Source organism: Oncorhynchus tshawytscha, linkage group LG19 (genome assembly GCF_018296145.1).
Source record: "Oncorhynchus tshawytscha isolate Ot180627B linkage group LG19, Otsh_v2.0, whole genome shotgun sequence".
In the NCBI taxonomy this organism is placed as follows: domain Eukaryota; kingdom Metazoa; phylum Chordata; class Actinopteri; order Salmoniformes; family Salmonidae; genus Oncorhynchus; species Oncorhynchus tshawytscha.
In genome coordinates this window covers 47026950-47051418 of record NC_056447.1, presented here as the reverse complement: position 1 = coordinate 47051418, position 24469 = coordinate 47026950, and the positions used below count along the sequence as shown (strand labels likewise).

The 24469-nt window shown below is 41.7% G+C and overlaps 1 protein-coding gene across 3 annotated transcripts in view; it reads right to left on the bottom strand.

The window, feature by feature from the left end:
* Window positions 1–503: 503 nt before the first annotated feature.
* Window positions 504–24469, bottom strand: part of mgat4c (mgat4 family member C) — a 183835-nt gene continuing 159869 nt past the window's right edge. For 2 of the 3 annotated variants that reach the window (XM_024380083.2, XM_024380086.2), the window contains 3 exons: window positions 6565–6714; window positions 5535–5682; window positions 504–5416 (listed from right to left, as the gene is read on the bottom strand). In XM_024380083.2, the coding sequence (XP_024235851.2) occupies window positions 4260–5416; window positions 5535–5682; window positions 6565–6693 (1434 nt within the window). In that variant the 5' untranslated portion in view covers window positions 6694–6714 and the 3' untranslated portion in view covers window positions 504–4259. Of the gene's footprint in view, window positions 5417–5534; window positions 5683–6564; window positions 6715–14901; window positions 15050–24469 lie in introns of those variants that run through there. The other variant, XM_042301760.1, reaches the window with a different exon arrangement.

Genomic DNA, 24469 nt, shown 5'->3' with positions numbered 1-24469 from the left:
TTCACATATATACACATTTCTATATTTCAAATATTGGCCGTAACTGACAGTGCTTTGGGTCCACAGTGCTCAGCCCACTTTCAGAACCTTGATGTCTGTAGTCTATGACAGCTGTCTTAAATATGGTAAAGTAATGCACGTCCTGTCCACTGTAAGCCAAACAAAGAGCATCGTGATGAAGCACTTTTATAAACAGTTCCACCCCAAAAGGCAGTAAGACCCTAGCACTACACAGACATTAAGTATGCAGTAAAAAGGCTACAGTAAAAAGGCAGTAAGACCCTAGCACTACACAGACATTAAGTATACAGTAAAAAGGCAGTAAGACCCTAGCACTACACAGACATTAAGTATGCAGTAAAAAGGCAGTAAGACCCTAGCACTACACAGACATTAAGTATGCAGTAAAAAGGCTACAGTAAAAAGGCAGTAAGACCCTAGCACTACACAGACATTAAGTATGCAGTAAAAAGGCAGAAAGCACATGAATGTTGAAATGAATAATGTATGGATTTTGCTCTTGGCTACTGCAAGATCTGAGTCAAACACGTTGCCTTCCTGCGTTTGCTGGAAGTTTCAAGGAACAGCAAATGTCACACCAGTTTTTTTTATTTGCACTGTGACGAGGGTAGCCAAATTGCAGGATCTACATTTATTGGTAAACATTTCTATATCAAAACATACTGTAACATGTTCAGGCAAAGACATTATAATAACACATACTGTATTGACTCAAGGCTACCTTGTTCTCAATAGCTCTTTCTCTCTCCTTTAACCATTGAATACCATATTCATGCCCCACTGAATGTACTGATGCAGACAATGATGTCATTCATCATTTTGTGCTGTGCAATTTCTCACACAGCGTTTTTTCCCCTTTTAATATCAATGAAAGTAGTAGTAGACTTTTGATATCAATGAAAGTAGTGGTAGACTTTTGATATCAATGAAAGTAGTGGTAGACTTTTGCAAAGTCAATGTACTTCCCCCAAGGTTATTGGCATTCGTTTTGTTTAATCTAAATTGATTTTAAATACAATATATGCAATAAAACATTTGAAATGATACATGTAAAAAAATATATGTCATTTTACAACAATATACATACAGTACTGTTTGACGAACAATGTCGGAAAATACAACACGAAAACGACATCTCTACACATTCTCTCCACTGAACAATATAGCACAAGTGAGATTTAACCTGTTGTAAAGTAAGTAAGGTAGTATTGGTAAGCATCTAGTCACAAACCAAGTACATTTTCAGTCAAGTTCCACTGCAGATGCTGGACAACAAGTTATAGATCCTGGAATATAAAAGGATTCAATTACTCACTTAACACTTGGTGTTGTTCAGATGCATGCACCTTTGTACACTCACAATTGGAAGACAGCAAAACTTCCCAACAACCCAGAATTTCCATTTATACACTGCTTTCTCTTGTTATTCGTGAGTTATGGGAACAGTGACAGAAGGCTCCTGGGTAGCATGGCTACTGATCTGTTGGAAATTATTATAAAAAAACACCCTGGAATTATCTAATGTGGTGCATTTGCTACCACATAATGTATACGTTGAGCTCACTAAAAAGTATTAGGAGATATTGCTGTTTGAAGTCAGGTCGCCAAAGGCGGAACAGCTGTACGCATCACTTTGCTGACTCTGAGCCGAACAGAATTTATTAATATTTCTATGTTTCCCCACCAAGATGTAAATGCTAGTGTTGACTTCAGTCTTTTCTTCAGCTATGACAGCAATTTCCCCTCAAGTAATATCCATGTACAACAACTTCCCAGGATCAAATAAAGGAATCTTGGAATCACAATCTCTATCCCAGGAATACTCCCAGGGATTCCAGGAAAACTAGGGATCCTACTGTGACGTGTCCATGGCTTAAGCTGTATCATTACAGGTAGTACACTGACCTGATTCGTTGGCACTGCTGTGTACATCAGCACATATATTTCATTGCATTCTGTAATAATGTTCTTACACTTTTCAATAAAGTCCACAAAATTTGAATGAAAGGACCACACTGGGCCTTTTAATAATGTTTGCAGTAAGACATTATATTCTAAACGCCAGAGGATTTGAAGTGAAACTATATCATTTTGTAGAATGGGCATAAGAAGAAGTAATATATATTTTGATGACCTGTACAAAAGATGACGGGGCAGCAGGTAACCTAGTGGTTAAGAGCATTGGGCCAGTAACCGGAAGATTGCTGGTTTGAATCCCAGAGCCCTTGAGCAAGGCACTTAAGCCTAATTGCTCCTGTAAATTGCCCTGGATAAGAGCATCTACTAAAAGGTTTGTTTGTACAGAGCACTACAGTTTAATTATGACCATAGCAATTGTATAGAAAGGATGAGCTATAAACGGCGAATAATCCCCTTATTTACTGACTTTTTAACATGCACAAAATGAAGTCATAAGAGGTTGGGGCCTCATGTAATCAAATGTTTGATAAGAAGGAAAAGGTTGTTCTTCAAGGTGATTTGGAACACAGATGCTTATAATGAATAGATCAGAGCCATGGATAAAGAGAAACCCTTGATCTGTGTCTGAACAAGACCAAATGGAAGAACAACATGGAAAAGGCCATGCACCCTTATAATCCCCTCCTGGCACAGCCAGAAGAGGACAGGCCACCCCTCAGAGCCTGGTTCCTCTCTATGTTTCTCACTAGGTTCCTTTGTAGGGAGTTTTCCCCAGCCACTGTGCTTCTACATCTGCATTGCTTGCTCTTTGGGGTTTTAAGCTGGGTTTCTGTATAAGCAACTGCTGATGTAAAATGGGCTTTAGAAATGGATGTGATTGACTGAAACAACAGGTATACCATAACAAGGCATTTTGTGTGAAAAGAAAAACTGCTGTAGGTTTTGAACCATGCCTCCACCTCCACCTTTAGTATTTCAACAGAATATTGGTGTCATGTATGCAAACATTTATCATTTTATTGCATTGCAAAGATTTGTTGAAATTGATGATGCTCTTGATTATGGAAAGATATTTGTCACAAAGCTACACTTGCTAACAGAACAACATTGTATGAAAAGGGAGAGGACAAGGTGATTCTTCAAAATCGTTTCTGAATTGTTATGACAGTAGTCCTTATCTCATTTTGAGAATTGACTTTATACGTATTTTTTCAAAATGACAGGGTATATTTTATTAATTGCATATTACTGAACATTTTACAGACGGTGGCTTTAAGTTACCATCGCCCATGGGTACCACACAGAGTAAAATGTATTTGTTTCTATATTACAGAAACATTCTAAGAGAAGATACATTAGCGGCTGAGAGCACAACATAGGGGAAAGAGAGAAAATGTACTGGAGAGCCTAGCTCCAGGGGGGGTTGTTGTTTGCTGGTGTAAAGCAGAGAGAGAGAGTGCCAAACACAGACCAATTTACTGGGGTAAAATTGTGCTGTGGTGGAAAAAAGGGAAAGATCAGGTCCACCCTATTTTTCACAATCCGATCTGAGCTGTTAAAGAAGATGGGTGAAAACAAACATTGTTCTCCCGTCAGTGGTTCTGATGGAACATACAGCGCCAGGGAAATAGCACAGCTCGCTCCAACACTTCAACACCACACTAGCCTAGATAGGAGGGATTGAAGCAGCACTGACAAAAGTAAAGCCCTGACACAATGGATATTTGTGGAAATATTTACCATCATAATGCTTATAGGGTAACATGGAAAGGATAACTTCGGAAAGAGGTGAATGGAGCTACAGTACTTACTGATAGCAAGAACATTTGGTGCAATGCTATGTTCCTGGGGCAAAAACTGTCTGCAGGGGTGTTATTTATTAAGCAACATTGTTCAAGGCCAGAGGACCCAGAGGCTGCTTTCAATGTGGAAAGAAACTGTGAAAAATATACAGAAAAATAAATAACATCATGAGTGAAATAACCAACAGACCATTCTTATATACTCACACCCATAAAAACGGGTCACACCCATAAAAACGGGTCACACCCATAAAAGAGGTCAGTCAGACAATCCTTAAAAACATGGATTGTGATGATTTCCATAACTGTATAATTCGATAAAGGTACCTTCAAATATAAAAAATTCTAGATCAAAATATGAATGAATACATACAGTATACTATAAAATTAATAAATAAATGATAAAATAAATGCAATAATGTGAAAATAAATACATAAATAAGTACATAAATAAATACACTGTCAAATGAATTACTAAACCAACTGTTGTCTAAACCAACTGTTTTTGTATTGTCCTCATTGACTGGGAGGTTGTGTAGTCCACAAGCTTATACTCCTAATGATCAGCCATTCTTTCTGACTGGCAGTCACCACAATACGAACACACTCAATGTCAAAGGCAATCTTGTGGTCCACGTCTTGAACCTCAATGTTGCCATATTTAAACTCCCCTAACGTGATGTAGGAAGAACACTGCCTTCCTCTTTTTGTCCCCACCAGCTTCTCTCCTACTTCCAGAGCTCCATGGTGCAGGATGTCGTTCTGACGATCGTCCGTTCCTGTCACGATTTTTATCTTGCTTATTTTAGTTGATTTGTTAAAGACTATAACAAAGAAGTCTCCGGTAGAGGGGGGTTTCCCCCAAAAGTATTCGTCCACACTGCTATAAGCCTTGGTGGCGTCATAGTTTTCAAATACATGAATGTTTGTGTACAGGCTAGCAGGAGGGTTGTCAGGGATATCAATGGAGTCTTCTTCAAAGTCATCATCCTTCAACTTGTTCTCTGCCCCTTTATATGAGGAGTAGTAGCCCATGTGCTGGAACAAGGAGGGCTTGAAGCGGATCACGTCTTTCTGGGCAAGCAGGTCCCGGAAGTGAATGAGGAGCCAGTCACAGGGCATCTCCTGGTAGAACATGAGCAAGAAGTGGGCCAGGCGTGGCAGGTCTCTTGAGTGGTAGAGCTTCCCTATGTAGCCAAGCTTGGAGAACTCCAGCATCACCCAGTAGGAGCCTTCCCTGGAGGTGACCACCTTCTTCAGGGATGTCAGAAAGTTCCGTGAGCAGCGCACATCATCCTCCAGCATCATGTAGAAATCAGAGAGGTTGGTGCAGAAGTTGAGGAGAAAGGCATAGTCCACGTTCTGCTTGGAGCGGAATCGTACCCTGTCCTCTGGGTCATTGTAGTTCCTTTTTAGCCCATCCAGTGATGGATAGTACTCCTCAGGGGCATGGATCACCAGGAGATGCCCAGCGATGATGTGGTGGGCAAACTTCCTGGAGATGTCCTGCACCAGGTTTTCACACCAGGCCAGGTCAAAGTCTGCCAGGTGGACCACCACCACAATCTCTTTCAGCTCCTCATAACTGGACTGGTCAAAAATAGATTTGATCGTCTCCATGAGGTAATTTCCTCTTTTTCTTTTCACGGATGACAATCCAATGGTTAGATATTCTGTAAACAGAAAAGTATATTTTATTAAAGCGTACATTGAAAATAACATTTGTGGAATAACAAAGATGAAGGTGACCAAGATAAAATAACATGTAATGACAGTCAAAGATACAATTACTCTTTCGGGGCAGTGGGGTCCCAGCGAGGTAACGATATGTGACGTTTATGGTTCCAGAGAAATTAGTGAGGTCTCTGAAGGTGTGAACATATCTCTCAGTGTGTGAAGGATGCATTGATGTCTCTCTCAGCGGTCTTTTATCCTCCTCCTGCAACACACAACAAAGACAACAGATCAGATGAGACGACTTCATATAGTGAATGCCAGACAAACCAGTGTCTCATCTCATCTAAGCTGCAGACAAACACACACAGCAAAGTCAACTAATTTCCTTGACATGTCTCACATTCGTCTGTAAATAATAAAGAGGTAGAAATAACACATTTTGGTTTTAAACTCCTCAAGAATATCCTGTATAAAAGAAAAAGAAGGGTTAGCCAACTGATAAGAAATGTGGATGCGTCATACTGATTTCAAAGATTTCTAAAACCATTGAGGCATTTTTTTATTGCCATGGAAATGGACTTTGTGAGAGCACAATATCATTGAAGATATGCAAAACTCCTCAATAATTTAAATAACAAATACAGATAATGTGTTATGATTACCAAGATTTGATGGCATCATGAATAAAAAATAATCATCGGCTTTGGGTCCACATCATGAAAATTTAAATATGTTTCCTTTTGAAAACAAGTAATTATAAAAGGGACAACATGGTTAAATACTAAAGTGAACTTGTGGGTGAAAATGATGTTGTTTGATTAAGGAGAGGAGAGAGTTCTGTCAGATGTTTTAATAGCCCAAAAACGGATCTAGTTTGGAATCCATATTCTATGCCATCTGCTGTGAGGATCCTATATCAGCCGGGAATCTGCAGGCCTCAATCCCAAAACAATGGAATAGAGAGGCACCCTCTAAATAGTAGTTATTATATTGTGGCTATTACTTAAAAAAAAAAAAACTTTATTTGGGATCGGAGCCTGCAGGTAGACTGAGCCTGCCTTTAAACTTTAAACATCTGACCGTTAAAAAAATTGTGTGAACTTGCCCTTTATGACTCAAGTGAAAAATATAGAAGAAGACTCACCAGGACGTATCCATCCTCCATGTACAGGTTGAGGAAGAGGAGACAGGTGATCAGGACCCCCAGAAAGGGAATGGTGGAGCGTTTACGGAAACACCTCATCTTGTCCAGGGACTTCCACACCAGCCTCATGATGGAGACACTCACTGGGATCTGCAGGGAAACACAGGGGGAACGGTACATTAGCAAGCCAGTAGAAAAACATTGAATTGGAACATACAGTGGGGCAAAAAAGTATTTAGTCAGCCACCAATTGTGCAAGTTCTCCCACTTAAAAAGATGAGAGAGGCCTGTAATTTTCATCATAGGTACACTATGACAAAATGAGAAAAAAAATCCAGAAAATCACATTGTAGGATTTTTAAGGAATTTATTTGCAAATTATGGTGGAAAATAAGTATTTGGTCAATAACAAAAGTTTATCTCAATACTTTGTTATATACCCTTTGTTGGCAATGACAGAGGTCGAACTAATTCTGTAAGTCTTCACAAGGTTTTCACACACTGTTGCTGGTATTTTGGCCCATTCCTCCATGCAGATCTTCTCTAGAGCAGTTTTGGGGCTGTTGCTGGGCAACACAGACTTTCAACTCCCTCCAAAGATTTTCTATGGGGTTGAGATCTGGAGACTGGCTAGGCCACTCCAGGACCTTGAAATGCTTCTTACGAAGCCACTCCTTCATTGCCCGGGCGGTGTGTTTGGTATCATTGTCATGCTGAAAGACCCAGCCACGTTTCATCTTCAATGTCCTTGCTGATGGAAGGAGGTTTTCACTCAAAATCTCACGATACATGGCCCCATTCATTCTTTCCTTTACACGGATCAGTCGTCCTGGTCCCTTTGCAGAAAAACAGCCCCAAAGCATGATGTTTCCACCCCCATGCTTCACAGTAGGTATGGTGTTCTTTGGATGCAACTCAGCATTCTTTCTCCTCCAAACACGACGAGTTGAGTTTTTACCAAAAAGTTGTATATTGGATTCATCTGACCATATGACATTCTCACAATCTTCTTCTGGATCATCCAAATGCTCTCTAGCAAACTTCAGACGGGCCTGGACATGTACTGTCTTAAGCAGGGGGACACGTCTGAGTCCCTGGCGGTGTAGTGTGTTACTGATGGTAGGCTTTGTTACTTTGGTCCCAGCTCTCTGCAGGTCATTCACTAGGTCCCCCCCGTGTGGTTCTGGGATTTTTGCTCACTGTTCTTGTGATCATTTTGACCCCACGGGGTGAGATCTTGTGTAGAGCCCCGTGGGGTCAAATCGAGTGAGATTATCAGTTGTATATTGGATTCATCTGACCATAGTCTTCCATTTCCTAATATTTGCTCCCACAGTTGATTTCTTCAAACCAAGCTGCTTACCTATTGCAGATTCAGTCTTCCCAGCCTGGTGCAGGTCTACAATTTAGTTTCTGGTGTCCTTTGACAGCTCTTTGGTCTTGGCTATAGTGGAGTTTGGAGTGTGACTGTTTGAGGTTGTGGACAGGTGTCTTTTATACTGATAACAAGTTCAAACAGGTGCCATTAATACAGGTAACGAGTGGAGGACAGAGGAGCCTCTTAAAGAAGAAGTTACAGGTCTGTGAGAGTCAGAAATCTTGCTTGTTTGTAGGTGACCAAATACTTATTTTCCACCATAATTTGCAAATAAATTCATTAAAAATCCTACAATGTGATTTTCTGGATTTTTTCCCCCTCCTTTTGTCTGTCATAGTTGAAGTGTACCTATGATGAAAATTACAGGCCTCTCTCATCTTTTTAAGTGGGAGAACTTGCACAATTGGTGGCTGACTAAAACGTTTTTTTGCCCCACTGTATAGTTCATGAGACTGGGTTGGCCTACAGACTGCCATCAGATGAAGTGGTTATAAATTATTTCCTGTTCTTTCAAGCATCACTTGTTGTACTGGAATCACATTAGTACAACTCTTCCTGGACATAGTGCATAGTGGGAAAAAACTATTTTCAAAATAACATGGCACTGGCAAACAACTGACATATAAATATTCTTGTGGAATACAACTAGTACCACCAGAAATGGATCAAAGAATACGAAGAGTGACATAAAAATACATATTTTTTTTCTAGAACGCAATTAGGCGTCAGCAAGCTCTTTTGTGACACTGCTACAAAGCCCCAGAGATGCCTAATGGAATACAAACTAGCTGTAAGCTTGGTTCAATGACCACACACACATCAATCACGAACACCGGGAGCCTGGATCACCTGGGAATAGGGCTGGTCAATACATTTCTGTTTGGGGTCTAAAACTGACGCTAACATCCTGTCTCTTTGAAGGCTATTTATTCAATCATGACTGGTATTGGTTGTGTGTAATTAGACACTCTTGATGCTTTTGCAATTTTGCATAATTATGGCTTATAGAGTTGAAAACACTTTAACAGACAACTCTCCTTTAATTTCTACATCTGTATATCTCCACGTCCTGTAGTAGCCAAGGTATACAGTATAAAAAGGTCTAAAAAGGTATTGAACAAATCATTGATAAAAGAATAGGTATTGATGGAACCTTGGTTCTAATCATTATGATGGTAGCCTAAAGAAACACCTGCCTACAGTAAATGCATCAATTAGTGGCCAAGAGTTCTAATAATAGTAATAATATAATCTTGAGCCAAACAAGTAGCTCTCTTCATCTACACTGACAGCTTGTGACATCCAAATCTCTCTCTCTCGCTCTCTCTCTCTCTCTCTCTCTCTCAAATAGTAGCCTACACTGCCACACAGCCATTAAATTTCCAAACTCAGTCAGTGCAATTTACTGCAGGGCTGGCCGACCCTGGTTGTTGAAGAGACCACAAAGTGGCAGGTTTTAGCTGATGTGGGCTAGAGTGAGAACAGGCCGGATAATTACAGATGTAGGATCTTCATTTGACCTATATTATCACAGCTAAATAATCCTGCAGCAAGAGGATTTGAACGTTTAGTCCATAATGTTAGGCTATTAGCTAGCTAAAAGTAGTCTTGAGGAAAATCACATACAGTTAATATAACTGGTTTTCAGTGAATCTATGTAAATCACAAAGGTCATCTGCATTTTCTGTGGTGCAGGGACATTCTCAGCAACAAAAAGAGTGATCACGTTAAGATCCTACATCTGTATGTCCTTCCAAAGGTACCTCTGTAGTGTGGTTGACTAACATCAGACAAAAAGCTGCAGTGGTGACTTCACTCCACAGCAGCAGCACAGTGAACACAACACCACCACCTGACAAAATAGTTCCTGAGTCACCTCTGTCACCTCTTCCTGTCAAAAGCCAACAGCCACAGCAAAATGTGTCACTGGCAACCTTTTTCAGTCACTTTTTTAAAACTACATTACTGGAAAAGAAGGAAATTACAACAGGGGAGAGGTTGAAAGAAAGAAAAGCATCTTGAAATAAACAAAATAAATGTTAGTTGGGCCACTGCAGACGAAATACTACAATTACACAACTGGGCAATTTTAGAATTTTCTGCTTCATGCTGGGTGGGTGGTATTCTGTCTCTCACACATGAGTGCTGGATTTGGTGTCCTGATAATGCAGGTTGGATTAGCACTTTGTACTGGCTGCTTGCCTGCATCCTGAATGGCACCCTATTCGAGTACTAGTCAAAAGTAGGGCCATGGTCAAAAAGTAGTGCTCTTAAAAGGGAATAGGGTGACATTTGGGATGCATATCTTGTTTCAATAATTCAGTCTATCTGGGCTCGGGCTTGATAGAGGAAGCTGTGGCCTAAACCTGCCAAAGGCACAGCTGCAGGTACCTACTTCACTCTCTACACTCTTATTGCACACTCAAACAGCTGCTGTGGCAAGGATGTGCCTGAAATCTGCACTGCTTTCCCCAAAAGGAATGGCTTTTGATATGCAATATGCATATCCTGTACCAAAATCAAATCAAGTTTTTGAGGGTATGTGTCTATAAGTGTACCGGACTGTCTCTAAAATATGAATGTGTGTGCACGAGCGAGTGCATGCGTGCATGTGTTGACTATCATGAGTCCAGAGGAGCTTAGTCTGTGGTTTGCAGAGAAAGGGGTAAGTGTATTTTAATGGGCTGTCATAATGGCAGTCAATCACTCCCTCAGCCATCCAACCTCCTTGCTGTAACATTGCAGCAGGATAGTGATAAAGAGCCATTGTACTTTGAACTGAACCAAAGAAACCGCACCACTGCCACTCATTGATAGAATACTACTTATGATATGATAACAGTACACAACACACTGTAGTAGTCTCTCACATCCGTTGGAAATGGTTTGATAGCTATCTATGAAAGACTGCTACCTGTCACTTACAGTCTGTAAGGGAAATTGATCTGAAGAGTGAGGAAAGTAACAAGTAGTTAAAGGGAGTTGAGTTGAGCACTGTAAGTACAAAACTCAAGTCAAATTCCACCATTTCCACTAATGCCTCTCAAGGCTCGACTCCTCTGTAGCTTACCCCACTGAAATAAAATTATATTATATTGAATATTATATATTCAAGATACCACCCCAGAGAATGGTTACACTGTCAAAGCAAAAGTGAAATATCTCTGAAACCTGCATTTGACAAGCCCTGGCAATAAAAGAATCAAGAAAACCAAGCTTTTCAATGTGTTTGTGTACAGTATTATCTACATAATGAATTCATTCCTTTAGCAGGCTACTGGCAGCAGGGCACTGAGGAAGAAGGAATAATGAAGTAAAGATTTTGTAGTAAAGAGTTCTCCTCTGGGAGTATGAGGTGGGAACAACCTTGGAGTCGCAATGTGATATTCAGACATCCAAATAAACCCTTAACAAACACTTTTCTTTCGAGTCTAAGTCACTTTAAACTCCGCAATTTAGTGACACTTAAACATTTTTAAAACTAGGCGAGCCTCGTGTAATGGGAAAACCCGGATGGAAAACACATTGTGAATGAGAAAAGGGGAAAAGATGAATAAAATGGGCAGCAGAAAGCTATTCTCCTACATTTGATGTTGTTATCTGTTTGACATTATTTCCCCTGGGTATCCTGCACCTCACAGATATACAGCTCTGCACAAATAATCAATTAAGCCTGCAGATTTGCAGGGGTTCAGCAGTTGCTTTGTGTCAGGCCTTCAGCCACTTTCAATGGATTTTCTTTCTCCCACAAAAGAGGGAAATACCGGAGGCTGGTGTTGATAACAAAATTGTAGCAAAGCGCGGAATAATAAATCCCTTCATTATGATTTTTTTTATTTTTAGCAAAGAATTCAAATTGACCAAACAGTTGACCAATTACCACATTCTTATGGAATTTGTCACACAAAGAGAATCTATCATCTACAAAGACTTTGTCAGATATCGACCTCTTTTTCGAAAGATGCTGAATTATCAACATAGGCAGCACACCGAAAGGGATTACTATTGGTGCACTATCACTCTTTGGAGTAATAAATTAAAAAGTTGAAAGCAATTTCATCATGCAATCCATAGATATTACCATACACCCGAACAAGGCTACAACTATCAAGGCTGGAACATTGTCAATCATGTTCCCCAACCTGAGAAGATACAGCTCCTCTTCCATCTTGCATTCCACTAACTCCTATTCTAACTTCTACTGAAACTACATGACACACCCGCATTGATTCTGCGCCCCTCTTGTTTGCTGCTCAGTCTGTCGGCATCGTGACTGTGTGCTCACTTAGCTGCCAACACCTTATCAGATCTGATCATCTTCATCGGGTCCAAACGCTGTGTTCTACCAGTAACCGGTACCGACAAGCTGGCTGGCTGTGTGGAACTCCAGAGGCTCATCGGTGCCAAGGTCCAAACAGATGTACACCCACTCCCCTCCTGCTCCAGGCCTGTCACCGCTGTCAGCAGCCTGATCGCACAGACTCTAACGGGAGGTTGTGTGTGAGATTCCCCCCAGGACACACTGTGTGTGTGTGTGTTTCCCCCCAGACATGCTGTCCAAGCTGGCCCTCGCTGCCACCACTACCCCATGGGAGCCAGAACTCCAGCTGTTCTCCCATAAGGGCTTGGTGGTGCACCTTGCAAACAGGAAATCAGAAACATTCCTCATACCAATGCCTTCCTGCCTGCATATCTATTAACCTTTTAGTCGTTTAGCAGACGCTCTTATCCAGAAGGACTTTTGGTAGTGACTGCATAGACCTACATTTGAATACTCTCTAAGCCTCCCTCTGTCTGGCAGAAGTCCATAGTGTTATGGATTCTCCCAACTCAACACCATTACCTATTTTTGCTGACTTCTAGGAAGCTAAGCTTTGTTCTAAGTCCAGCCGCAGTTTGGATCCACATACAGTCCTAAAACTCATTGCCATTTATTACCATCCAAGCTTTTTATGCAAGGACCAGAGCAGGTGACACAGGTGGGGAACAATATTGAACATGTGTCGCCCATTGATGCTAGCTTCAGCGCAATCAGGCTTCAAAACACTTGGAACAAATGGTAGTTCTCTGGCTGCAGTACCAGCGCTCCTGATAGCTCGGTATTAGCCATGATTGAAATGCAATCGTAAAAGGGTTCTTTAAGATTGGAATGGTCCGTATTTCCAGATGGCCAGTGACAAAGCTAAAGGTTGTAGAATATATTTTCAAGGCCACCAAATGGAGGCATGCCACACCTGGACAACTGCACAACTGATCATTAACTGGCTATATCACTGTGATGTTGGATTTGAAAGGGAGACTGCCTTTGTCATTATGACTATATTGATATCAATTGAAGAAAGAACTATGATAAGAGAGAGTACAGTGATCTGTTGACATACATTTGTAACATCACAGCGGCCAGTTGAAAGAGGATATGAGTTCCACTGTAATGACAGGGTCTGATCAGACCGAGGAGCAACACCCTCAAAGTGTCTCTGTGATGGGGGTAAAGGCAATGAATGCTACAGTGAATTGGGTGCCGGGCTGCTTCCACAGTGTTATCTGGGTATTTACCTTTAAGGTCAGAAGGAAACATGAAAGGCTTTGTGGTTCCATCAGTGGCGAGCATAATGAGGACGGGAGGCGTGAGAAATGATTCATGTGTAAGCGAGCCTCTCCCAGGCCCTTCTCAGCAGTTTGCTCTTTGACCCAGATTAGCACTCCGCCAGAGGCCCGCTGGGGAGGGCTGGAGATGGAGGGCCGCGATACGGCTGGCTCATTTCCACTCGAAAACACACCGGACATGTTGTACTAGACACATAAACGCACATATGAATGCACGCACGCACACACACACACACACACATGCACACGCACACACACGGTTTCAGTTAGAACACTATCTTTGGTGTCATTAAAATGTGTTACTGCTAGACACAGACTGTGAGACACATGATGCCACAGCATTACAGTACCACATGGTTATGTAACATATTCTGAAGTTATTATCAAGTGTCAAAATATTCTGTTAATTTATCACCACGGATAGGCCACATTCAGCCCATGGCTGACCTGCGTGTTGAGTAGTCCTGCTGCTGCATACTGACTATCCCTCCTTGCCCTTTGTGTATGACGTCACATGTCATCAACATATGCTGCAGCATTAATCCAGAACCAGAGGCCTCACGTGTATATCTTCTCTCTTCTCCTCTCTTCTCCTCAGACAACTGTCAGCAGCTCGTCCACTCTATCTATAAAAGGACTGGACAGAGGCTGCTCTGGGCGAGAGAAAAAAAGCCATTGAGGACAGGAGAGAAAAAAAAGAGGAGAGGAGAGAATTCTCTCTGTCTGTCAGTTTTGGAGAAGGGAGTCGGAAGGTAGACAGGGGGACTTGGCTCTGCCTTAAAAGCTCTTAAAAAACCAAGGTCACCTCCTGGTCAAATCTGTGAAATGAGAAAATGGCTGAAGGGGCAAGGGGCCCGTGGCAGATAACATGAGAATGCACTATCTCCTCCCCACACATTTAGTGCAGGGCATTGGCAGGCTTTTCAAAGGGCTCTGTCTCTCTGTGGTTTTGAAATGAGGACCACAGAAAGATACAATAAGATGCCCCAGTTTCCCACCAATCTGACAACAGAAAACAGAACAGAAGAAGTAGTGCTCTTAGGAAATGAGCCTCTGGGATTAGGAAAGTAACCACAGAGATGAATAGTGTTCATATCATTGGGGTTTAGAACAAGGAGGAAAGTGATGTAACAAATCCCCAGTACTGTACAAGTGAGGAGCAGATACTGAATAACTTCACCATTCCATTATACTGTACATAAAAACAATTTTCTACATTTTCCTTTTTGTACGTTACTAGCAAACCCCTAAAACACCTCACTGAAAGTAATGCCCAACAATCAAACTATTGAGACCTCAAAAACCATGATATAAAACTGCTTTACACAGCTAAGTGAGATGCAGTAGCCTACCTTAGTGAACAATACATGTCCGTTATTCCATGTTGACTAAAGCATCCTAAACAGCAGTATCCTCTGTCAGCAGCTGTCTCAGCAGGACAGTATTCTACTGTACATCTTCTCTCATGACTGATGAAGAGTATCCTATAACCCTGCATCCAGCATCCACCCAATCTCCCCAGTCTTCCCTTCAGCATTCATATTTGATGAGGAATGTGTGCGCTGGACCAATCACTAAAAGTCATTTATCTCCAATAATCCTGACCAGGCAACCAACCCTGCTGTAGTCGAGACCTTGTTTTTACTGCCTTATCAGGGATTTTTTCTAGCATGAGATTCTTTAAAACATTTTTAACATGTTGCAAGCTAGTAATTCTTAGTTTTCAAATAGGCGGGTTCTACTTAATAAACCATTCTAAGTGGGCACTATAAAATATGTTACATTTTTTTCTCTGTTTTGTATTTTCCAAAATTCTGTTTTGGGGGTTTTAGTTTCTCTGCTTTCATTGTTTTCAGTACTGCTTTATTTGGTAAATGACAAGTTTATAACAATAACAACAAGCTAATGAGGATGTTTTTGTCTGTCTGGCTCCCTGTGTCCTATGGGATGTGCTGTGTTCATTAATTGGCTATTTTCAGACCTAATGTCTCCAGTCTTACTTACTCAACTATAGTGTTGTTCTAACACTTCTGAGTCATCCACCAAACATTAGTGGCCATTATGCGGCACATGACTTACTTCTAAAAAGTATGCTAAATATTTAGCCTAATATCTGATAACATGAATGACTAAACTGTAAGTGATAGGCCTATACCACCAAAACTGAGTATATAATAATATGTTCATATAATGAGATGTTTGATGAAATATTTTTTTCCAATCAGTAATGGATGTTTAGTCTCATAATCAGACAGAATTAAATGAGGCACTAAACGGCCTGTAACGCAATTACACTTTAATTAACGACTGGTTTACTGTTCACTGACATTTATGCTCAGAGCAAAGACTAACTGCTTTTCTACTCTGGTGACTTTGGCTAATTTTCCATGTCTGATTCCCCTTGTCACCCCATAGAAAATTGACTATAGTCATGTTTGGTGACTCCAAATGTCACCAATAATCAGAATAGGTAATGATATGTCATGTCGTTGCACATAAAAATATGACCCAGTCACAAGAGACAAAAAATTCCAAAATACAACGACATACACGAACGAGCCAAGGGTGAGGTTTTACTGTCACGACTTCCGCCGAAGTCGGCCCTTCTCCTTGTTCGGTGGTGTTCGGCGGTCGACGTCACCGGCTTTCTAGTCACTACCGATCCATTTTTCTGTTTCGTTTTGTTTTGTCTGATTACACACACACCTGTTTTACATTCCCTCATTACATTCCCTATTTAACTATCTGGACATACATTTCTGTTCTGTCTGTGATTGTTCATGTCGTTAGTGGTTGTGTTTGTGTTTGAGTTGTGTTGTATGTTCCTATTTGGAATTTTGCTTTATTCTTTGACTAAACTCAGTTGGATTACTATATACCTGTGTCCTGCGCCTGACTCCGCTTTCACTCTGCACCCAATCGCTGATATTTACATTCAAGTGGTGTACTGTATACAGTGAGTATGTAATTACTGACGTGTAGTGTCATTGTGCATGAACAGACGACCACATTCTCTAGTTAAGACGGTCGTTTTCTTTACCTCCAAATGCTATATGTATCATAATCAACTATGCTGTGTTTGTATTTCGGTACATACATGTATATTGCTGTCAGTCTCTAACAAAGCAAGCCCTTTAACATTGAAGTATTTCTGCAAGGCTTGGGTAAAACACAATACAACTCGTATTTTAATGCATAAAGAAAACTTTTTGCATAAAGATTTTTTTGCATAAAGATAACTTTTTGTTTTGTTCAACCTTAAGGCAGGCCCTCAACCTGGTTCAACCTGTGTCCGAAATGGCACCCTATTCCCTATAAAGTGCACCACTTTTGACCAGGTCCCATAGGGCACATGGTCAGAAGTAGTACACTATGTAAGGAATAGGGTGCCATTTGGAACACAAACCTGGTATCACTCTGATGTAGCAACATTCTTACATACTGGAGTATAGGTCTTAAAAATAACCAATCCTATCTGTTCTGAGTTTTTTCAAAACTTTGCTAGTAGCCCACACAGGAACTTATGCATACTGTAAACTATCCCTGAACTTGGTGAAATATCAAATCGGACACTAGTGAAAGCATTCCTGCTTTTATTATTGATGTTCAGAAAGAGGATGAGGTAACTGGAAATATTCTTATATGACTTCAAAGTCCTACTGTTGAGTCCTATACAGAAACATACCAACAGTACACACATGCACCACATACTCCAAAAAGAGTGTAGCCTACATGCACTCTCGTCTTGCTGCCCTCTCGTCTTGCTGCCCTCTCGTCTTGCTGCCCTCTCGTCTTGCTGCCCTCTCGTCTTGCTGCACTCTCGTCTTGCTGCACTCTCGTCTTGCTGCACTCTCGTCTTGCTGCACTCTCGTCTTGGTGCACTCCACTTTAAACGTCTTGCTGCCCTCTCGTCTTGCTGCACTCTCGTCTTGCTGCCCTCTCGTCTTGCTGCCCTCTCGTCTTGCTGCCCTCTCGTCTTGCTGCCCTCTCGTCTTGCTGCACTCTCGTCTTGCTGCACTCTCGTCTTGCTGCCCTCTCGTCTTGCTGCCCTCTCGTCTTGCTGCCCTCTCGTCTTGCTGCACTCTCGTCTTGCTGCCCTCTCGTCTTGCTGCCCTCTCGTCTTGCTGCACCTCTCGTCTTGCTGCACTCTCGTCTTGCTGCACTCTCGTCTTGCTGCCCTCTCTTGTCTTGCTGCCCTCTCGTCTTGCTGCCCTCTCGTCTTGCTGCCCTCTCGTCTTGCTGCCCTCTCGTCTTGCTGCCCTCTTGTCTTGGTGCACTCTCGTCTTGCTGCACTCTCGTCTTGCTGCCCTCTCGTCTTGCTGCCCTCTCGTCTTGCTGCCCTCTCTTGCTGTCTTTGCTGCACTCTCGTCTTGCTGCACTCTTGTCTTGGTGCCCTCTCGTCTTGCTGCCCTCTCGTCTTGCTGCACTCTCGTCTTGCTGCACTCTCGTCTTGCTGCACTCTCGTCTTGCTGCACTCTCGTCTTGCTGCCCTCTCGTCTTGCTGCCCTCTCTCGTCTTGCTGCCCTCTCGTCTTGCTGCACTCTCGTCTTGCTGCCCTCTCGTCTTGCTGCACTCTCGTCTTGCTGCACTCTCGTCTTGCTGCACTCTTGTCTTGGTGCAATAATGTCTTGCCCATGCATTTTTTAGATACAATAAAGTTGAATTATAACACACAAAAAATAAAATGAAATGAACTAGGAGAGAACACAAATCATGAAATCCACAAAAAAGTCATATGCCCCATTTTAAAATGTCTCAAAATGTATTCCATTCAGATACAGTAACTAACTGGTCCCATTTGCCTCAGGGGCAGAAGCTCATGTGTTTAGAATTCAGCGTGTGCCTGGTACTGCCAGTACACCAGCCGAGGTCCACCTTTGGCTCATTTCCTAACAATTTCCAAGCTTCCTCTAAAATGAATATGAATATGCATCATTGTTGCGCAATGAATCCATTTGCAAGACAGAATGATAATGAAGAAAAAGTGCTTTCAAAAAAGCCAATTAATCTTATGTAAAACGGCTGCTCAATGCGGCTAATGAGATGCCATTTTAATAAGCGGGTGTGTTGTACAACAAAGCCATTTGGTAAACACTATTGTTCATTTGTTTGATGACATGCAGGCAACATAACAGATTTGGGTTTATTAAAAAATAGCAATCAATGTTTTATCTGAGGGAGAAGAAATAACCCTCACCTACAGGGAAATGTCTCTACTTATAGAAGCTACTCCAGACAAGATAAATCAAATAGTGAAAGTATTTAAAAGAAACAAAGTATTTGAACCCAGGTTTCCCACATGAAAAATACCATAGTATGGTATAAATACTATAGAATTCACTGTAGTGTTTTTGAGGACTAAAGTATTTACTGTATTATACTGTATTATACTGTAGTATTTACAGTTAACTATAGTGTATTAAATTTCTATAGCGCTTTTCATAGAATCTCAAAGCACTTCAAGAGCAAAAAACAAACAAGAAATATATCACGATAGGGCAACCGATAGAGGCCAAGTTTTTGAAAGCTTCATCCTCCGAAGGTGGAGAGGGTGAGTTCATGGCTTGAGCGGAGAGAGCTGGTCAGAGGATGGTAGATGATGGTGATGGAGTCTGCTGATGATCTTGTAGAGGGCAAGTCTGGGAACCAGCCTGACTCTTTTGGTCATTGGACTTCTTCTCTTCCAGTCTGTGAGGCAGCCACTTGGGTGATGCCTCAGCAGCTCTGGGCACCAGAAAGATCTCCACACAAAGTTCAGAATAGTAGCTGGTCGTCCTCATTACAAGCCCTCTGCCTCAGCAGGGCTGTATTCCACCAGCTCCCATTCCTCTCACGCTTCAGGCGACTCCTCAAATGATGTTCTCAGAAGATCAGGAATTGGCAGCCAGGTGAAATAAAAAATCTGTAACTTTAGTATAAAGAACTAAAACTATAGTATAATTCAGTATAAATCAGGGCCACAACTTTCACTGGGGACAGGGGGGACGTTTTACCATTGGAATGTAATACAAAACGAGACAACAATGTGCTTTAGGAACATGCGGACGCCTCCGAGAGGTCGGGAAGGCTGTTTGGAGTGTTTATTCGACTCGTTAAAAAAAAGTTGCGCCCCTGGTATAAATAATGTAATAAAAAAATGTAGTATACACTAACTGTACAAAACATTATGAAAACCTGCTCCTTCCATGACATGGACTGACCAAGTGAATCCCGGTGAAAGCTATGATCCCTTATTGATGTCACCTAAGGCAACTCCACCACCATTGGGTGCACACTGCCTACCCTACAGGACACCTATAACACCAGGTTTCGCTGGAAGGCCAAGAAGATAACTATTGGACCACCATCTTATTACATTTGCAATCGCAACAAATAATCTGCTTAGACCCCAACAAAGGATCATCAAAAGCCGTGCTATAAATTCTCGGACAACCCAAAGATTCCTAGATGCCCTTCCAGACTTCCTCCACCTACCCAAGGACGTCAGAGTACAAAAATCGGTTAACCACCTAACTCAGGAACTCAATTTAATAGGACGTAATAACCTAGATGCAGTCGCATACTCTGAGGTGCTGACCTGTTGCATCCTCTACAACCACTGTGATTACTTTTATTTGAACCTGCTGGTCATCTATGAACATTTGAACATCTTGGCCATGTACTGTTATAATCCCCACCCTGCACAGCCAGAAGAGAACTGGCCACCCCTCAGAGCCTGGTTCCTCTCTAGGTTTCTTTCTAGGTCCCTGCCTTTCTAGGGAGTTTTTCCTAGCCACCGTGCTTTTTCATCTGCATTGCTTGCTGTTTGGGGTTTTAGGCTGGGTTTCTGTATAGAACTTTGTGACATCGGCTGATGTAAAAAGGGCTTCATAAATACATTTGATTGAAAATTTGATTGAAGATCATCAGGGTCCCCAGCCATCCAAGCCATACCCTGTTCTCCATCCTACAATCACTCAGACATGGGCAGTACAGGAACATCATGGTAAAAACTGAAAGACTGGCCAATAGTTTCTACCCTTAGACCATCAGGCTGCTGAATAGCCACCACTAGTCAGCTATCTGCTTCCCCCTCTCCCCTGCTGCCCCCCCCAACATACTTTTACTCATTCATCACTGTTGCAGTTGTTAATATGTATATTATAGATTTTTTAAATAATAATTTGTACTGTTTTTATTTCACTTGGCCCCCACACCCCCTCAATGGTCATGCTGCTCCCCCTGTGGTCATTCCCCCCCCCAACCCCCTCAACAGTCTTTACTCTGCCTTCTACCCAATGGACATGCATTTATTCATCACTGCTACAGTTGTTATTATTATACAGTGCTATTTCTATTGTTGTTTTATATTACCATTTTCATTATTTTATTTCACTTGGTCCTGGATGTTGGAGCTCGAAGCTTAAGATTTTCACTGCACCCTGCAATCACATCTGCAACCCTGTACTTCTGAATCTGTTGAAACTACTTCAATCAGTGTAGACGATGAAGGAGAGGAGACCGGTTAAAGAAGGATTTTTAAGCCTTGAGACAATTGAGACATGGATTGTGCATATGTGCCATTTAGAAACAAAAGATTTAAGTGCCTTTGAACAGGGTATGGTAGTAGGTGCCAGGTGCACCGGTTTGAGAGTGTCAAGAACTCCAATGCTCAACAGTTTCTGATGTATGAAGAATGGTCCACCATCCAAAGAACATCCAGCCAATTTAACTCAACTGAGGGAAGCATTGGAGTCAACATGAGCCAGCATCCCTGTGGAATGCTTTAGACACCTTGTAGAGTCCATGCCCCGACGAATTGAGGCTGTTCTGAGGGTAAAAGGGGGTGCAATTCAATATTAGGAAGGTGTTGCTAATGTTTTGTACACCTAGTGTAGTATTTACTATGTTTTTGCAGACTGTAATATACTGTTGTATTTTCTATAGTGTTATTGTTTTATTATCTTTGACATAGAAGCAGAGGAGAAATACTAAAACCACAAATTTCACATAACCTGTAGGTAGGTAGAATGGTAGGTAGGTAGGACTGGGGTCTGAACAGATACAGAATATAAATTGTCTATGCTTGGAATGTATGTTTCTCACTTATGGGTGGCAACAATTGGGATATGGGGGAGGGGAATGGGCAGGGTGTATGCAAATTAAATACAGTAGTATAGTATATACTATATAAAAAAACGTCTGTGTTTTTGCAGACTGTTGTATTTTTGCGGACATTATATTCATATTTACTACATCGTTATTTTGCAGATAATACTGTAGTATTTACTATAGTTTACTACAAAATTATATAGTAAGTACTACACATGATTGAGGGAAAATAGTGTGTAGTATAGTATTCTATTACAGTATACTACAGTTTACTATAGAATACTATAGTACTTACTACAGAATTCTCTACTAACTGTAGTATACTGTAGTATACTGTAGTAGAATACTATACTACACACTGTATTTTCCCTCGATCTTGTGTCTTACTTACTATAACATTTTGTAGTATACTGTCGAATACTAAATTATAGTTTTTTCATGTGGGTTGACTGTAGTACTACCAAAAACATAATGGACTGAATGTGTATATTATGGTATGTGTCCTATGGGCGTGCTTTTATGGTGCAGTACATTTCCCAAAAGGTTAGTTCCTTACAAGCAGAGAAAGTAAAGAATGTGGTTAAACTCAGAACTACTGAACATGTCAGGCTTCAGTGGAAATTGTTGAGAGATGGATCACATTTTTAGAAGTAATCGGTAGCTTGTGAACAGCATTACTTTCAGAAGAAAACAAATCTGCTTGTTATCGACTGGTTGTTTGCCGACTGCATCTCTGCCCGATTGAATGTGTTTACTTATTCATCAAGGAAGAAGGCTGCTAGTTCTCGGACGCTGGGCCCCTGCAGTTATCCCCTTCCTGCTGCTGGACAAAAGGGGCAGACCCCATTAAAGATGCATGGGGACCAGTGATTTGAGTTTAAAGTTCTCCAAGCTTTGTACCGGCCTCTTCAAATATTTATGCCCTACACTGTGTGTTCAGTCTTCAGCACATGGAGTCACTGTATACCTCTGCAGTGGGGGCTGAAGCAGTGCATCCAACTCCAGCCAAACAGAAAGGGCCACACAACCCCATTGTCTTTGGATGCAAGTTACTCTCACTAGCATGGTTTCCAGTATTGTGCCATCTCCTCATGAGGTACAGTATTTGCAGGAAGTAATTGCATGTTGAGTCTCTTGGCTTTAAACATCTCCGGCACTAGCAACCACTGACTAGCTCGAAGATAGTGTCGTTAGTGGAAACCATGCTAATGAAATGAGAGAGGGACGAGGTATGACTGATCACTTGTTCGATATCTTCCTGGACCTCTAGATAGTTTGGTATTCCAGAAGAGACTAGTGGATTGAGAGGAGATGTAATGAAGGAGTATTGAGCCCATTGCATCATGTGCTACTCATAATAGACATAATAGACATAGTAGATAGTTCAGGTGAGTATCCAAGGTGGCATAGCAGTTCAGACGTCTTTTGTCCTCGTCTTGTCGTGTCCTGTATATATATATATTTACAACTTTTTTATATACATTTTATTTTTATTTTCCATCAACTCATCTTCAAAACACTCTCCTGCAACCCGCCTCACCAATTGATATTTATAATAAAGTATTATTTACCTCAAATCTGTAATCCTCCAAGAAGCTAGCCAGAAACTCCAAGAAGCTAGCCTGAAACTAGCCAGAAGCTAATCCAGAAGCTAATCAGAAGCTAGTTCAGAAGCTAGTTAGCTTCTTTACTGGCAAATCGTTAGTATTCAGCTAACCACGGTTTGTGGTCATCAGCTATCCTTTAGCTCGAAAATCTATCGCCAGTTCTGTACGGCGCAGCGCGGCTCGGAACGGAACATACCAGACCAATGTCCCTGGATTTCGACTGCTCTCTGGACATTCATACCCAGATCTCACAGCTAGCTAGCTGCTATCCGTGTGACTATCGGCCTTCGTCGATTCCGGAGCAAACATCAATTATTCCGGAGCTAGCCAGCTCCGTCAATCACTCCTGAGTTCCATCAATCACTCCTGGGCTGCAGTCACCTATCCGGACCCGTTTTACTGCCTACGCGGAGCCCCATCGGGCCTTCACAACTGGACTGCCGACGTTATCTACCCGAAGGAGATCCGGCTGGGTCCTCCGTCGCGACGTTACCTGAACGCCCATCTGCGGCCTGCTAACCGTTAGCTGTCTTACCGGCTGCTATCTGAATAGACAATCGGACAATTTATTTATTTTTATTATTATTATGTTTTCTTCTTGGGCCTCTATAACTATATCTATTGTTTTTATTTTTGTTGTTGTTGTGTGATTTGGATTAATCCCCTCTACCACACGGAACCCCACTAATCTACTGACGGAACGCAAGAGGTGGCTAACAACAGACCTCCATCCTATGCTAGCTTGCTACCGATGGCCTGGCTAGCTGTCTAAATCGCCGTGACCCCCAACCAACCTCTCCACTCACTGGACCCTTTTGATCACTCACTAAGCATGCCTCTCCTTAATGTCAATATGTCTTGTCCATTGCTGTTCTGGTTAGTGTTTATTGGCTTATTTCACTGTAGAGCCTCTAGTCCTGCTCACTATACCTTATCCAACCTATTAGTTCCACCACCCACACATGCAATGACATCTCCTGGTTTCAATGATGTTTCTAGAGACAATATCTCTCTCTTCATCACTCACTACCTAGGTTTACCTTCACTGTATTCACATACTACCTTACCTTTTTCTGTACATTATACCTTGATGCTATTTTACCGCCCCCAGAAACCTCCTTTTACTCTATGTTCCAGACGTTCTAGACGACCAATTCTCATAGCTTTTAGCCGTACCCTTATTCTACTCCTCCTATGTTCCTCTGGCGATGTAGGTGAATCC